The sequence below is a fragment of the Podarcis cretensis genome (assembly GCF_951804945.1).
Source record: "Podarcis cretensis genome assembly, chromosome: 16".
Taxonomy (NCBI): Eukaryota; Metazoa; Chordata; class Lepidosauria; order Squamata; family Lacertidae; genus Podarcis; species Podarcis cretensis.
Genome location: NC_137186.1, coordinates 24,457,945 through 24,473,246, shown reverse-complemented (window position 1 = coordinate 24,473,246; position 15,302 = coordinate 24,457,945). Strand labels below are relative to the sequence as shown.

At 46.2% G+C, this 15,302-nt stretch overlaps 1 protein-coding gene across 3 annotated transcripts in view; it reads right to left on the bottom strand.

Moving 5' to 3' along the window:
• Nucleotides 1-1,563: 1,563 nt before the first annotated feature.
• The window catches only part of ASCC2 (activating signal cointegrator 1 complex subunit 2), a 28,385-nt gene continuing 14,646 nt past the window's right edge, over nt 1,564-15,302 (bottom strand). For 2 of the 3 annotated variants that reach the window (XM_079956642.1, XM_079956643.1), the window contains exons 10-19: nt 11,714-11,821; nt 10,620-10,688; nt 10,210-10,284; nt 9,648-9,816; nt 8,820-9,034; nt 7,778-7,897; nt 5,211-5,435; nt 4,777-4,885; nt 4,120-4,199; nt 1,564-1,932 (exon numbers count right to left, since the gene is read on the bottom strand). In XM_079956642.1, the coding sequence (XP_079812768.1) occupies nt 1,761-1,932; nt 4,120-4,199; nt 4,777-4,885; nt 5,211-5,435; nt 7,778-7,897; nt 8,820-9,034; nt 9,648-9,816; nt 10,210-10,284; nt 10,620-10,688; nt 11,714-11,821 (1,342 nt within the window). In that variant the 3' untranslated portion in view covers nt 1,564-1,760. The remainder of the gene's footprint in view (nt 1,933-4,119; nt 4,200-4,776; nt 4,886-5,210; nt 5,436-7,777; nt 7,898-8,819; nt 9,035-9,647; nt 9,817-10,209; nt 10,285-10,619; nt 10,689-11,713; nt 11,822-15,302) is intronic. The other variant, XM_079956644.1, reaches the window with a different exon arrangement.

Genomic DNA, 15,302 nt, shown 5'->3' with positions numbered 1-15,302 from the left:
AGCGTCTAGATCAAGGGAAGTAATAGTGCCACTGTATTCTGCTCTGGTCAGACATCACCTGGAGTACTGTGTCCAGTTCTGGGCACCACAGTTCAAGGACACTGACAAACTGGAATGTGTCCAGAGGAGGGCAACCAAAATGGTCAAAGGCCAGGGAACAATGCCTTATGAGGAACGGCTAAGGGAGCTGGGCATGTTTAGCCTGGAGAAGAGGTGGTTACGGGGTGATATGATAGCCATGTTCAAATATATAAAAGGATGTCACATAGAGGAGGGAGAAAGGTTGTTTTCTGCTGCTCCAGAGAAGCGGACACGGAGCAATGGATCCAAACTACAAGAAAGAAGATTCCACCTAAACATTAGGAAGAACTTCCTGACAGTAAGAGCTGTTCGACAGTGGAATTTGCTGCCAAGGAGTGTGGTGGAGTCTCCTTCTTTGGAGGTCTTTAAGCAGAGGCTTGACAATCATATGTCAGGAGTGCTCTGATGGTGTTTCCTGCTTGGCAGGGGGTTGGACTCGATGGCCCTTGTGGTCTCTTCCAACTCTATGATTCTATGAACTAAGAACACGTGCCTTACTTTGTCCCCAATTCTTTTCCCAGCCCTTAGCATTTTGGGGAGTCTTCAGGAAGTGGTAAGTAAGGCCTCTGTTGCTAAAGATCTTCATCCCCATTTAGGCTCATGAGATGCCTACACACAGATTTCACACTTGCCTACTGCAGTAGAGTACAACGTACAGTCAAACTTTGGTTTTCAAACGTCTTGGCTGCCAAACGTTTCTAAAGCCGAACGCCGAAAACCCAGAAGTGAATGCTTCTGTTTTCGAATGCGCCTCAGAAGTCAAATGACTTCCAAGGCGTTTCTCAGTTTTCCCCATTGAACTCTCTGACAGCCCTCTGATCCTCTGTTTTTGAGCATTTTGGAAGGAGGTTGCAAATATAACATCATTATGCAATAATAATAGCCCAGAACATGGTCTGAGGATACATGAGGTCACCATCTTGCTTGCTGGAGCTAGGTTGGTCTGGGCAGTGAGGAAAAAACTGACACAATGCAGGATTGAAAGAATGAAGTACTTTACATAATCCTGATGCGTAATTGAGGAATTCGCTAAGAATAAAAGTTGGAGATGATAGCCAACAATCTATAGATTTCTTGAAAAGGGCATTGGGCCCCCTATTCAGGTGGACATAGGAAGTTGCCTTGTATGGAGTTAAATCGCTGGCCCGTTTAGCTTAGTATTGTCTACACTGGCAGCAGGTCTCCAGGGTTTCAGGCAGGTGCCTTTTCCCAGCCGTACCTGGGCATATTGAGGATTGAACCCGAGACCTTCTGCATGCAAAGCAGCTTCTATACCACTGAGCTACAACCCCTCCCCCTCTGCACAACAGAGGCCAGAGGCAGAACACAAGTAGCCCCTCACTTTCACACCCTGCTTGTGGGCTTGCAAAAAAGAGCTGGTGGGAACTTGACTAGTTGGGAACTTGATCTCATGCATCAAGGCTGATATATTATTATTCGTGCTGACAAATGTTCACAAGGAACTGCCTGCACAGCAAGGTCCATTGTGTCTGCATAAATATCTTTGTTGCATTCCCCTATAAATAACAATGCACAGCTGTTGCAGTTCTCTGTAATGGGTTGCTGGTTGTTACATGCTGATGCTCTCCACAAACAAGAACGGAAAAGTACTGTCCCTTAGGATAAAGGCATTGCACTATGAGTCTCTAAGAGGAAGAGTTGCCCTGTTCTCCACCTCTTCAGGAAGGGATCATGCCTTTGTTTCGCTTCCGGTCTGCCATGGCACGCCGATTATGATTCGCCCTGGTCCCTTTGCTGGCTTCTTTCTTCCTGCGCTCCTGGACTGTCTCTCGGCTCTGGCCATGTCCCTTGGCGCTGCCCAAAATGACACCTGAATTGTCCGGCTTGTGCCTGTGTAAGAGGAAGAAGAAAAGTTCCATTGCTAAGTTCCACCAAATAGGCACAACAAATCTCGCTGGTAGTGTAAGAAAAGGGTGGGGAGGGGAGGCAGTACAGGTCGACAGAACTTAATGGGTCTGAGCACCAGAGGGTCACAATAATCCTGAAATGCAAAATCTGTAGAAAATACAGGGACAGCTGTCTCAGAAGTGATACTGCTCTATATGTCAAATGTGGCAGTGTCCAAGTAATGAAAAGTCTTAAAAATTCTGCCAGGGGAGCAGTGGGCCTCCAGAAGCTGCTGTACATCTCCCATCATCTCTGAGTATTGGTCATGCTGGGCAGATGGAAGCAGGAATTCAACATCCCCCAAGTTTCCCCTCCCAAGATTGCTGTGCTTGTTTATTATTATACATTGTACCCCATCTTTCCTTGAAGGAGTTTGAGGCAGCATCCGTGACTCTTCCCTTCCCCATTTTGTCCTCCCACAAACCCTGTGAGTTAGGTTAGGCTAAGAAACATCAACTGGCCCCAGGTCACAAGTGAAGTTCATGGCTGGCTGAGTGGGGATTTGAATGCAGGCCTCCCAGGTCCTCGTCCAACATTCTGACCACTAAACTGCAAAGGCTCTCAGGTATACTTCTAAATATTAGTCCCTCAAAGTAACAGAACACTAGAGATATACTATTCTCCATCCCACCAATCAGAACTCTGACACTGCCTCTTTTATTTCCTTCAGACATCTGAAGAAGGACAAAAGGAGTAAATCTTGTGTTAGCGGAAGCCTTCAAGTACCCTCACACTAACTGGGTAAATACACATGGGGGTCGCAGTTATGATTTGTAGACATGATTGTGCCTTAGGATAGTTAGTCATGGAAGCAGCCCTTGATTTAATCTTGCAGGGCGCCCAGGACCCTCATCCAAGTGGTTCTGACCAGTGGTTTGTGACTGTGCTCACAAAGTTATCAAATTCAGCACATATGTGAATGGAAAGCCCAACATATTCACAGTTATATTTTTAAAGGGGGGGGGGGTGAGCAGAATAAAAATGAGGGAATTGGTGAAAAGAAAATGGGAGACAATGAGGTGGGTCACATCCTTTCCAAAAGGCTGGAACATAAGAAGAGACTGCTGCATCAGACCAATGGCCCATCTAACTCAGCATTCTGTTCTCAGAGTGTCTATAGAAAACCTACAAGCAGGATTCAAGCACAAGAGTACTCCTCTCCCCACCCACCCCTGCGTGGTTTTCTTAAGAAGCACTACTGCTTCTCACAGTTAAAGGTGAACATAGCTACTGCGGTCAGTAGCCAATGACAGCCCTATCCTCTATGAATCTGTCCAATCCTCTTTTCAAGCCATCCAAGTTAGTGATTGCTGCCTCTTGTCGAAGCGAGTTCCATAGTTAAATACGTGGTTTGTGAAGAAGCAGGAGGCTCAGGATTTAAAAAAAAGATGGGTGGGTGGGAAAAGGGGAATTGACAGTGAAAAAAGACATTGAAATAACATGCATTTAAATGCTAAATAAGTTAGACACTAATCAGGGAAGCAGCAGGAATGAGGTACAACAACAACAATATAAATACCCCATCCAGCTGACTGGGTTGCCCCAGCCACTCTGGGCAGCTTCCAACAGATATCAAAGCATAATAAGACATCAAACATTAAAAACATCCCCATAAGATTAGTCATGGTCAGCTGACACTCCCACTTTAAAAATATCTGCTTGAGAAAGTCCTCCAACCCTTTGGAGTGGATCTAAGGGGATGCAGAGGACTAAAATGAGGAGGGGTAATCACCCCCAAAAAAATTCCTCCCCATTCATCTGATGGAAGCTTTCCTGTCAGCTGAGCAACTTCAGCTGGATACAGCACAGAGCAAGTCACTGGGCCTACATGGCTTGCAACCAAGAATTCTTGGAAGAACTCAAATGTGAATTTGCTGAACTTCTAACAAGAGTACGCAACCTTGTTCATGAAACTGGTTTTCTTAGCAGAGGATTGAAAGGCAGCCAACATAACACCCATTTTAATATTGCACAGAGGAATTCCAAGTCCCACAGATACGGCAGTGGCAGCTGTTTGTTGTGAAGGGCTGTCAGATGCAGCCCTCTGTTTGAAGGTGTCCCCTATTTGAGGGCTGTCAGTCCACATGGGGCAGAAAGACCAGGAGCCACAGAAGGGGAGTTGCATCTTACCCTTTCCTGGCGAGGAAAGTCATCCGCCGGGCTTCAGCTCTCTCCCGCAGCACAGCTGGGTCCTGCACAAAGTGGTCCTGCTGCACATGAAGGAAAGAATGGAGCCCCAGTTCATGTCCAGTTCAAAATGCTGGTGGGCCCTCCAAGTGCTGTTGAACTAATGCTCCCAACATCCCTGATGGGCCAGGCTGGCTGAGGCTGATGGGAATCAGAGCCCAGCAGCATCTGCAGTGTGGATGAAGGGGAGGGACCCCACCTCCCTTATCCCCGCAGAAAAGGGGCTAGTCCTCAACAAGGCAGTATGATCTTTGTTGTGGAGATGGATCTTTGGGGCCCTCTGCACTTCCCCAATCTCCCCTCCCCTCAATCTTACTTACATCCCTCCCTCCACTGTCTTCTCTGTGTTGAATTTTAGCCTGTAACCTCCTCAGGGCAGGAACCCATCTTCTTGCTGCTGCTCTGTACAGCCCCAAAGACCGTGGTTATCATTACATCTCCATTGGCTGAAGCGCATCAGCTCCACTTAGCCACAGGGATCTTAGAGGCCTCCCCAGCCTGCCCCAAAAGAGCCATCTCCCCAAAGAACAACACTCCCCAAAGAAAGGCACTGCCTCACAACCCCTTCTTCCCCCTTCAGAGCTGCCCTGCAACAATCACCTTTGCAGCCCCCTTTTCATCAGCTGCCGCCAACTCCTCTTCGTTGTCATCTTCCTCGTCCTCTTCTTTCTGATCTTTTGGTCTCAGAACTTGAGGGATGGTAAATGGCCTAATGCAGGGAGAAATGAATGGATGAGATGTTCCAAGGAGAGGGATTGCTTTTCAAAGCACTCTGGGAACTGTAGCTTTGAGGGGGGGAAAGGGGTCTCTCCTAACCCTTAAAAAAACTATAGCTCCCAGAATTCAGAAGCCATGACTGTTTAAAGTGGCATCACAGGGCTTTAGTTGCATGGTGTGAATGTGTCCTGACTGTGAAAAAGCTACACACGGGACGTAGCTGAGAATGGGGGAAAAGGGAGTGCCCTTCAAATCACACTTGCTGCACTTCACAAATGATTATGGCAGGCTCCATTCAGAAAGGCCTCTAAGCTCACCTCCTGCTGATCAGCTCGTCATCTGAGTCGGCGTCGTTTGCTCCAACCTGGTTGCCATCATAGGTGTCATCGTATTCGTCTTCATACTCATCTGGGTAGGAAAGACCTGCTCCGCTCTGCTCTGGGACCTCCTCCACTATCACAGAGTACTGGCTGTAGCGCTCCCTCTGCTCATTCACAAGGCGCTTGTCATTCACCAGACTTTTGGTTGAGGCTTTGTCACTCCTGGGAATGCAAGGAAAGCCCAGCCAGATCAGAACAAAGGCTGATCTGGTTTCCACACAGAAGCCCCTGGGGAACGGCCACAGGTCAGTAGTGGAACATTTGCTTCAGAAGTTCCCAGATTCAATCTCCTGCATTTCCAAGGTAGGGATGATAGAGACTCCGCTAAATCCTAGAACACCGCTAGCAGTCAGTGCACACAACTAGATGAACCAGTGGCATGACTGGGCATTAGGGAGCTTCCTACGTCTTAAGGAAAGGCTGTAGCTCACTGTCAGAGCATCGGCTTTGCATGGAAAGTCTCAGGTTCAATCCCCAGCATCTACAGGAGCACTGTCCCTTGCTGAAAAACCCAGAGAGCCACTGCCAGTCAAGCGTGGGCAATACTGAACTAGAGGTATGAATGGCCTGGCTCCGTATAAGACACACAGAATTCCTATTTAAATCAGCCTTTAATTTGGAACCATGAGGACTAGAATCTTACCTCACTGTAGGGAGGTATTCGCTGTTATGCAGTGGCAGAACACATGCTTTGCAGGCAAAAGGTCAAAGGTTCAATTCCTGGCATCTCCAGGTAGGGCTTAGGAGACAGCAGCTGCCAGTCAGTGTAATAGACAATACTGAGTGAAATGGACCAACAGTCTGATTCAATATAAGGCAGCTCCCTCTGATGTTTAGCCATTTATATACTCCACAAATTGAACAATGTCTATATTATATAACCACATTGTCATTGTAATGTGGAAGCGCTGTAGCTCATTGGTAGGGCATCTGCTCTGAAGAAGGTCACAGGTTCAATCCCCAATGGAATCTCCAGGTAGGGTTGGGAAAGACTCTGTGTCTGAAATGCTGCACTAGATGAACCGATGGGTCTGAATCAGTAGCCTCCTATGTGACCGCTCCTTATTCTTGAGCATGACACCTTCTCCTTCCCTTGTCTCTGGCCTATCCCATTTCCCTAGCTGGCTGGCTCCCCGCTCCCTTTGGACTGACACTTTGGTTTTGAGATCCCAGCCAAGCAAATGACATTTTGGACTTGTCATTTCTGCAGACATCTTCTGGTGATACTGCCCGGGGCTGTCGTGCCACGCTGGGCCCTGATCCTGCAGATGCTAAGCCTGGAACTCCCACCAGCAACCTACACTTTTGATCAGTGCCACAGTAAGCCTTACCAAGGAACAATGTCAAAATCTGCTTCCTAACTGCCAAGCCAGCAATTTATTGTTATTACTTTGCTCCCGGGGATATACAAGGTATTCACGTCTGGGCTTTTCCGTGCAGCATTCCTCACATACCATGGATGGAAGATCATGTCTCAGGAGCAAGTGCAACTGGAACAACCAGCTGCTTGAGGCATCCCAGTGTTGACTTAATGAAAGGCTTCCTTGCAAGCAAAGAAGCAGAGGGGAAGTCCCCTCCAGGGCTCCACCCTTGGCTTTCCTTACATCAGGAAACAGCTAGAGGGAGCTACAATTCCCAGAGTGGTTTGAAGATTGTAGTTCCAAGGAAGGGGATAGGGGTCTCTTCCTAACAACTCTCAGGACCCGTAACAAACTACAGCTCCCATAACTTTTGGAGGGAAGCCATGACCGTTTAAAGTGGGATCACAGTACTTTAAGTGTATGGTGCAAATGTGGTCTTAATCAACAGTGATTTTTAGAAATTATCATAGTGCCTTGAAAGCAGCAGGTGGGCAGACTGTGCTGGTTGGGGCATATGGGAGTTGTAGTCCATAGCGCCTGGAGTCCACCAGGCTGGTGAACACTGATTCAGGTAGTATTCTGGCATTATAACAATTGGGGGGTGAGGATTAGAAAGGTAACAGGGGTTGTGAAAAGGAGCTGCCACCATGCCAAACAATGGCAAAAAACAGGTTTTGCTTTTAAAAATACCGGTTACAACAGCCAGCACTCATGATAACACTCCAGAAGTCAACCTCTGCTCTCTGAAAAATGGCCCTTTCCAGATTCCTTCCTACCCATGGTGGGAGGAGAGGGGAAGGGACAGAACCTTTCTACGATGAGGATGTTAAAAACTGGAGCACTATGAAAAAGGAACAATGCCCAACACTGATGGCTAGAAAAACATATCCTCCAATCCCAACCCACAGAAATTATGCAAGGCAGGTACAGGAAAGCTTTGGCCCTCCGAATGTTGCTGAACCACAACTCCCATCATCCCCAGCTATTGGCCAAGGTTGCTAAGGCTAATTGGAGTTGTTTTCAGCAACACCTAGAGGGCCACTCCTGATGTAGGGTCTTTATCTTTACTAGTAATATTTCCTAACTTGACAGCCATTGTTCAGACACAGCCCGAAAGGGTTGCCCAGGCCCCAGGCAACTCACCTCTTGCCTTTCTGCACGCGGGAGAGATCCAGAGAGTCCTGGCTGAAAACATCAAACTCATCGTTCTGGAAAACGTTGCATCGGGAAGTGAGAAGAGGTGTTGGGTCTGGCTTCACTGACCTGACAGGAAAAGATAAAACCCTCCAATTTACTTTATTTATTATTGCTTTTATATCCCACTTTTCCTCCAAGAGCTCAAGGTGACGTAGATGGTTCTCCCTCTCCCCATTTTATCCGTACAACAACCCCGTAGGAGAGCTTAAGCTGAAAGAGCAGATGGCCCATGGTCAGCCAATGAGCCTTAACATGGCTAAGTGGCTATTTGAACCCTGGGGATGTAGTTCTTAACTCAGCACTCTAACCACTACACCACACTCTTCAGAAGCACAATCTTGAAAAGTTCCTCACAAAACCAAGCAGCAGCCTGTGGCTCTGGAACTGCAATTCTAAGCCCACTTATCTGAGAGCTGCAGCGCCCAAACTCAACACAGCATGCTTATTAGCAGACACGTACAGCAGACATATGCTGTAGCTGATTTAAGGGGATTTCAATCAAGGTCAGTCACCAATACACTGATTGTAAATATGCATATTTATATATAATATATAAATATGTTATTGGGTTATTGTTTTTATTTTTATTTTAGATAGTGTGATCTTTTCTGTGAACTGCCTGAGACCTCTGGGTGTAGAGTGGTATTCAAACAAACAAACAAACAAACAAACTTAAAATTAAAATTAATAATACAAAATAGCACCACTGCCACTTTTTTATTCCTAGTCAAATGCCTGGTTTAAAAGAATGCTTCTTTCCACAATAAGGTAAATATCAGATTAAAAGCATCCTCAAAACTACTAACAAAGAAAAATGATGTGTGGATAGTCCAGGTTAAACCCACCACTGATGCACTATTATTGTGTCTGCAACATGACAGCAAAACAAAATTCAAAACAAACAAACAAACAAAAGCAAAAAACTTAACATGGCAGCCTGCAGGGGCTCCAAGTGGGTAAGAGAAGCAACTCCCCCATCCAGAACTACCTGGGCATTGCTCGGTCCAGCTTCTGCAAGGCTGCCACCAGTTTGTCCTCCAAAACGTTGTTGATCACCTGCTCTACGTTGTAGTTGTACACCTCCAAGCAGGCCAGGACAAAGCCTTCTCCAAGGTCAGGGAGCAGGTCCTTCACTTGGGAGATCAGGGAATCCAGCTCCACCCCAGAGACCTTGCACACAGGGGCAGCGGCTGCTCCAGCGTACTAGACACATCAAAGGCAACAGGCAGCGTTACCCCAGAAGAGTCACAATGCTGAAAGTAGCTGGGTGTGCAGAACCATAGCCAGGGGCAGGGTGGGGGGTGGTTGTCATCAGGTTGTCATCAAGTTTTTGGACCAAATACGCATAAATCAAATTCAGCCCCCCTCCCAACCCTCTAGCTTTCCCCCATTATCTAAATGCAATGCAGGTTCAAAGCAGTTTCCATATGAAAGAGGCAAACATGGAAGGGAGGATGAATCTCTCAGGAGCAGCAGGGCCCACTTTGTTCAGAACACTCCTTACAATCAGCCCAGGGAGTGGCACAACCTATAATCTTAGCCTCAGTACTGCCCTTGTAGAATTCAAGAGGGAGGTCAGATGAAACTAAAATTAGTTGATTCTGCCTACCAGTGGGCACCACCAGCCACCTCCCTCCCCTTCTTTTCTACCAGACAATAGTCAGGAATGATCAGGGTCCAGCAGCATTTGGGGGCAGGGCACAGGTTCCCCATCCCACAGATATGCAGGCTCCATGGCTAACGTAGGTAGCTCCCCGACAACCTTGTTCCCCAGTTCACAGCAAGTCAAGGCTAGCAGCACGCTCTGAAGACTCACCTCTGTGTGGTTTTCTTCCCTGAGTGTCTCTAGCCCCTTTGTATTACTGGGCAGCCCCGGGGCCATGGTTTCCGGCAGGGGCAGGTCGTGAGCTGGTTTTTTCCTCCTGTCCACTCCCTCCCAGGCACTGTCCACTCCTTGCAGGATGTAAGCTGTCCTGGTCTCATCTCTGCCCAACAGCATTAAGGCACCACACAGATAAATCTGATGTAAATCACACACAATGTAACTATAAGCCCTGGCATTCAGGGCAGATGTGCAGGGGTAGGTTGTGGATTTTCATGCATTCGGGGAAAGATAACCTGCACATTCTCAGAAGCACCCTTGTTCCTTATTGTTACAGATTCCAAGCCTGAATTGTGGTGAATGCCTGCATTCATTAAACCTTGAAGAGGAGCAATGTTTTGGAGGATGCAAGCCAGTCTTCCCCAACGTGGTGCCCTCCATAGGATTTGGACTACAACTCCCATCAACCCCAGCCAGGCAAGTGGAAATCCAAAACATCTGGAGAGCATTAGGTTGGTGAAGGAAGTTCCCCAGAAATGCCAGCAGAAAAAGATACAGGGTTGAGGAGGCTTGCTGGAGGAGGCTCACATCATCTGCTACAGGAAAGAGCTCATCATAGTCACGGAGAAACCTGCAAATATAAACACTGCACAATTACTAGGGAGACCTTCTCAGCAAAAATGCCTGCCTTGTGAAATTTACATGCAAAATGGACTGCCGAACAGTTTCAATGGCTAGGGAGGTTTTTAAAAGTGTAATGAGCCACTCAAAACCCGGGTGAAAGAGATGTGTGTCTTTCAAGCCAGCTGCCCTACACTTTCTCCAGCCCACTGTTGTTGCCGGACAAAGCAGGTTTGCAACACGGCTGTACTGACTGGGGCTGATGGCTGCTGTAGGCCAGGCTGCATTGACAAAATATATTCCAGAGGTTGTAAAGGACCGCCAACACCCAGTCAGGACTCTCACCTCCTCTCCTGAAGCACTGAGGTGAAGATCTGCAGGAAGTCTTCTATGTAAGGCTGGATATTATCACAGCTGAAACAAGAGGGTAATGTTAACAACAACCAAGCAACCTGTATAGGCTTAGGTGCAGCTTGTTCATCCAAGGGGGCTGATCCTTGGAGCTGGGAGCAAGAAGTCCTGGGTTCAGTTCCCAGACAAGCCCATGTTCCTAGGAAAGGAAGCTAGAGCTTAGTGGCAGAGCACACGCTGTGCATTCAGGGCTCCCAATTACAGTTCCTGACATTTCAAGTTAAAAGGTTCAAGCGGCAGGTGATTGGGAAAGATACTGCTCTGCTCAAAATCCTGGAGAGCTGTAGCTTAGTGGTAGAGCATCTCCTATGCATGCAGAAGGTTCCAGGTTCAATCCCCTCAATCTCCAGGTAGGCTAAGAAAATAGCCCAGAAAGCCACTGCCAGTTAGTGCAGGCAATACTTTTTTTAAAAAAATATAATATTTATTCCAATTTTAAAAATTACAAAAGAAAACACTAGATTAAACAGGAAAAAATGAAACCATGAATACAGACAAGCAAAATTAAAAATAAAAAACCCAGAAAAATACAAGCAATTAAGAGAGAGAAAAAGAAAAAGAAAATGAAAAAGAAAAACAAATCAAACCTTCCCATAACTTATTTTCCATTTGCTTATTTCCTTGACCAGTGCAGGCAATACTGAGCTGGGTGGACCAATGGTCTGACTCAGTACACCGAAGGGCCATCGCTCAGCGGTAGACCATCAGCTTTCCATGCAGAAAGTCCCAGGCTCAATCCCAGCACCATCAAGTAGCACTTGGAATGTCTCCTGTCTGAAACTCTGGACAGTTGCTGTCAGATGCTGAGCTAGATGGACCAATAGTTTGGCTTGACATAAAGCAGCTTCCTCTGACAGGGGAAGGGCCACAGCCGAGTGAGAGAGCATCTGCTTTGAACACAGAAGCTCCTAGATTCGTTCCACAACATCTGTAAACATTATCCGTTTCTGAGGTTTCTTTCCTGGTGTCATAGATATGAATATGTAAGGGCAACCCCCTGCATGGAATCCATGCACGTTAACAAGTACCTGCTTTCCAAAATGGGCTGAAGGCACAACTGGTTTATGATCATATGGAAAACTTCCACCATCTTCTTCCGAGAATGAGACAGCCTCTTCCACAAATCCGACAATAAGCTGACGGTGGGGAGGGGAGAGGGGAGAGAGAATTTCTGACACAGAAGCAAAAGGAAGTTGTAGTGGTAGTTGTTATTACTATTATTTTCTTCAACCTACTCTTCATTGCAAGGTTCCAAAGTGGGGTATATACGTTCAATAAAACACTAAAAAACATTAAAGCCATGATTAAGTACAAAGGCTAGATTTAACTAACCAGTCCCACTGGTGAAAGTCCAGGCTAGGACTTATCCTAGCTCAATGGAGCATCCCTCCCTTGATGCAACCTGAAGTCCAAGAACATCTGAAATGGCAGCAGGATGGAGAAAGCTGCTCTAACCATTATACCTTACTGGCTCTCCTACATCTCGGGGGGGGGGGCGACCTCCAGCCCAATCAATTGAAGCAGGGAACAGAGATAACACAACTGAGCAGGATGAGTTACTGATGAGTAGGGGTTAAATCCTGCTCAGTTCAGCAGGATTCCATACAACCCCCTTCCTGAATTTAGCAGGAACCCACAGCTAAAACGGAGTGAGAGAGCCTTTGTTGTAGCTGCACTTTGCACCTGATTTCATTGTGATGTCAGGCAACTGTCAGGTGGGCAGCCGCCCAAAGCCGATCCTGATGAGGATCTGGCCCGTGGAGCATAAACGTTTTCCCACCACGTGCTCCTAAAGAATGGTGGAACTTCAAATCAAATCAAATTTATTAAACAGTTACAGACCAGATTAACTCGTACAGCTAGTCAGCAAAAGATAACACCGGAAAAACAAAGGACAATTTCAATACAGATTAGGCCATAACAGCAATTTAAAATTAGACAGCATAAATAAAATTAAGTATTTGCCTTCGCCTGCATATTGACATTGGAAAGCTCTTGTTTCCTGCGCCTAATAGCGGCTACACAGAATTTGGCAACATTGATCGTAATTTCAGGGACCTTATCTTCTACCAAGGCTCTCATACATAGGAGTTCTGGTTCATTTTTAAGCTTTTGTAGAACTGGGGCAATAAAGGTCAGGCGTAGGTCCTCGTAATAACTACAGTGCAGCAATACATGCAGACTTGTTTCCACTTCCGATGAGCCACATGGGCAAACACGTGACTCATATGGTTTGCCCTCATATCTGCCTAACAACAGGGCAGAGGGCAAAACGTTGAATCTGGCCAAGGTAAAGGAGTGTCTGTACTTAGGTATTTGTAAATCAGCCAGATAATTTGCGGGTGAGAACCCTCTCCCAAAGTCTCTAATTGTGGCATGTTTATCCATTTTGCCCATATGACATTGCAGCTCTATGTCCCTAATGCGTTGGAACACTTGACTTCTGGCACTCTCATATCCTGCCGCTATCAAGATCTGCGGGGAGAATCCCAAGCTTCTTATCTTTTCAAACAGGGAAGCCTTCCAGGTAGAATGAAAGGTGTCTAAGAGTGTTAAGGGAGCCAAACCGGCCGGGGAGAAAATAAGTTTTAACCAGTAGTGTATCTTTAGAATCCACAGCCGTGCGTTAACAGGTGGTTGTCCAACTTCTAAGCGGACGGCTATATTAGATACACAAGAGGGGATCCCCAATAAACACCGATAGAATTTTGCTTGAAATGCCTCCATAGGCGCAAAATTTTTAAAACTGCAGACCTGGGATCCATAAGTGAGTTGTGGGAGTATTTTTGCAGCAAAAACCTGGGAGGCCGCCGGAACGTATTTTCCCCCTTTCCCATGAAAGAATCTTGTAACGGCTTTACTGGCCCTTCCTACGTTGGGAATGGCGTTTTTCATCTGTTGGTGCCACGAGACCCTTTCCTGAAAAGTTATTCCCAGGTATTTGAAAGTTGCTACCTGGTCAATAGGTTGACCATTAATTCTCCATTTGTGTTTCCTTCTTTTTTTTGAGAACACCATAATTTTAGATTTGCTGTAATTTATTGATAGTTGTTCCGCTTGACAATAGTCAGCAAGTGATCTCAAAAGCTTCCTCAAGCCAATGCAGGAAAAGGAGAGTAGGACTGCGTCGTCCGCATACAGAAGCACCGGGAGGGGCATACCTGCCAGTTTGGGAGGGTGGGCATTTTCTTTCGCCATATTTACTGCTAGAGAGTTGATATAAAAATTAAATAGCGTTGGCGCGAGGACACATCCTTGTTTAACCCCATAGTGCGTTTGAATTTCTTTAGTTAGATGACCTGACCGATCGCATCTTACCCTCACCCTGGTGTTTTCGTATAGACCACGGATAAGGCGTAATAAGCGTTTATCTATGTTTGTAGCGCCAAGCTTTTCCCAGAGTCTGTCCCTTGGTATTAGATCAAAAGCCGATTTAAAATCGACAAAAGCTGCATATAAAGACTCCCCTTTTCTAGAGTATTTGTCTGCCAGGTGTTGAAGGACAAGGGCCTGGTCTATAGTAGAACGCTTTGCTCTAAAACCAGCTTGAGCTTCTGATAGAATATGCTCTCTTTCCATCCACTCCACCAATTTATCACATAAATGAGCAGCTACAGTTTGCTAATAACGCTTAATAGACTGATTGGTCTATAGTTAGCTGGCTCAGTTCTGTTTCCTTTCTTGAATATTGGAATGATGATGGCTAAACCCCAGTCCTCGGGGATAATAGCCGCTTGATTTATAATAGTGAACAAGGCGGCTAGCACAGGGGCCCACCATTCAACATTTGCCTTAAGAATTTCTGGTGGGATATTGTCAGCACCCGGGGCTTTCCCTGATTTAAGAGATTGAATAAGGCCAGTAATTTCTTCTGTGGTTACAGGGGGCCATTCCTTGCCAAATTCGCTTGAAGCAGGAAGCAGAACTGGGGCCAGTTGATTTGATGAATATAATGAGTGGAAATAGGCCTCCCATGCTCCAGCGGGTATAGAGTATTCGATTTCAATCGGGGAGTCTCTCCAGCTTTTTGCAATTGTTTTCCAAAACGTGGCAGAATCTTTCTTTTGGGAGGCCTCCACTAGGCACTGCCATTCCTTCCTTTGTGCCTGGAGCTTTTTCTTGTTAATCAAAGCTTTATAACTGCGTTTTAACTCAAACCAGTCTAATGGTAGCAAAGGTAGGTTCGCTGATCTATAGTTCCTGTACTTATCCAGCAGGAGGCGTTTCATAGCCATGCATTCTTGGTCAAACCAAGGTTTGGATTTATTAGAGTGTAGAGATTGCCGTGGCGGTTTTTTGTTGGTCAGATAAGGTTGTAGGGACGAAATCAGTTCCCAGAACATGTCTAATCTAGCCTCAGGAGTTGGGGAATTAACGAGGTTCTCCTTTCTAGCAAGAAAAGTATCTGAGTGAAGTCTTTCCGATATTTCATCACTCAATTTGCTGGACCATTTAATACGCGAGTATCTTAGCTCCATGTTTTCAAAACATGGGGCTACAAGTTTATCAGAGCAAAATAAATCTTTTCTTATATCCAGTATTAAACAGAGCGGTAGATGGTCGCTGTCGACCCTCTCCACCACTTTGTATTCCCGTGCTCTGCTCAAGAGGTTAGAT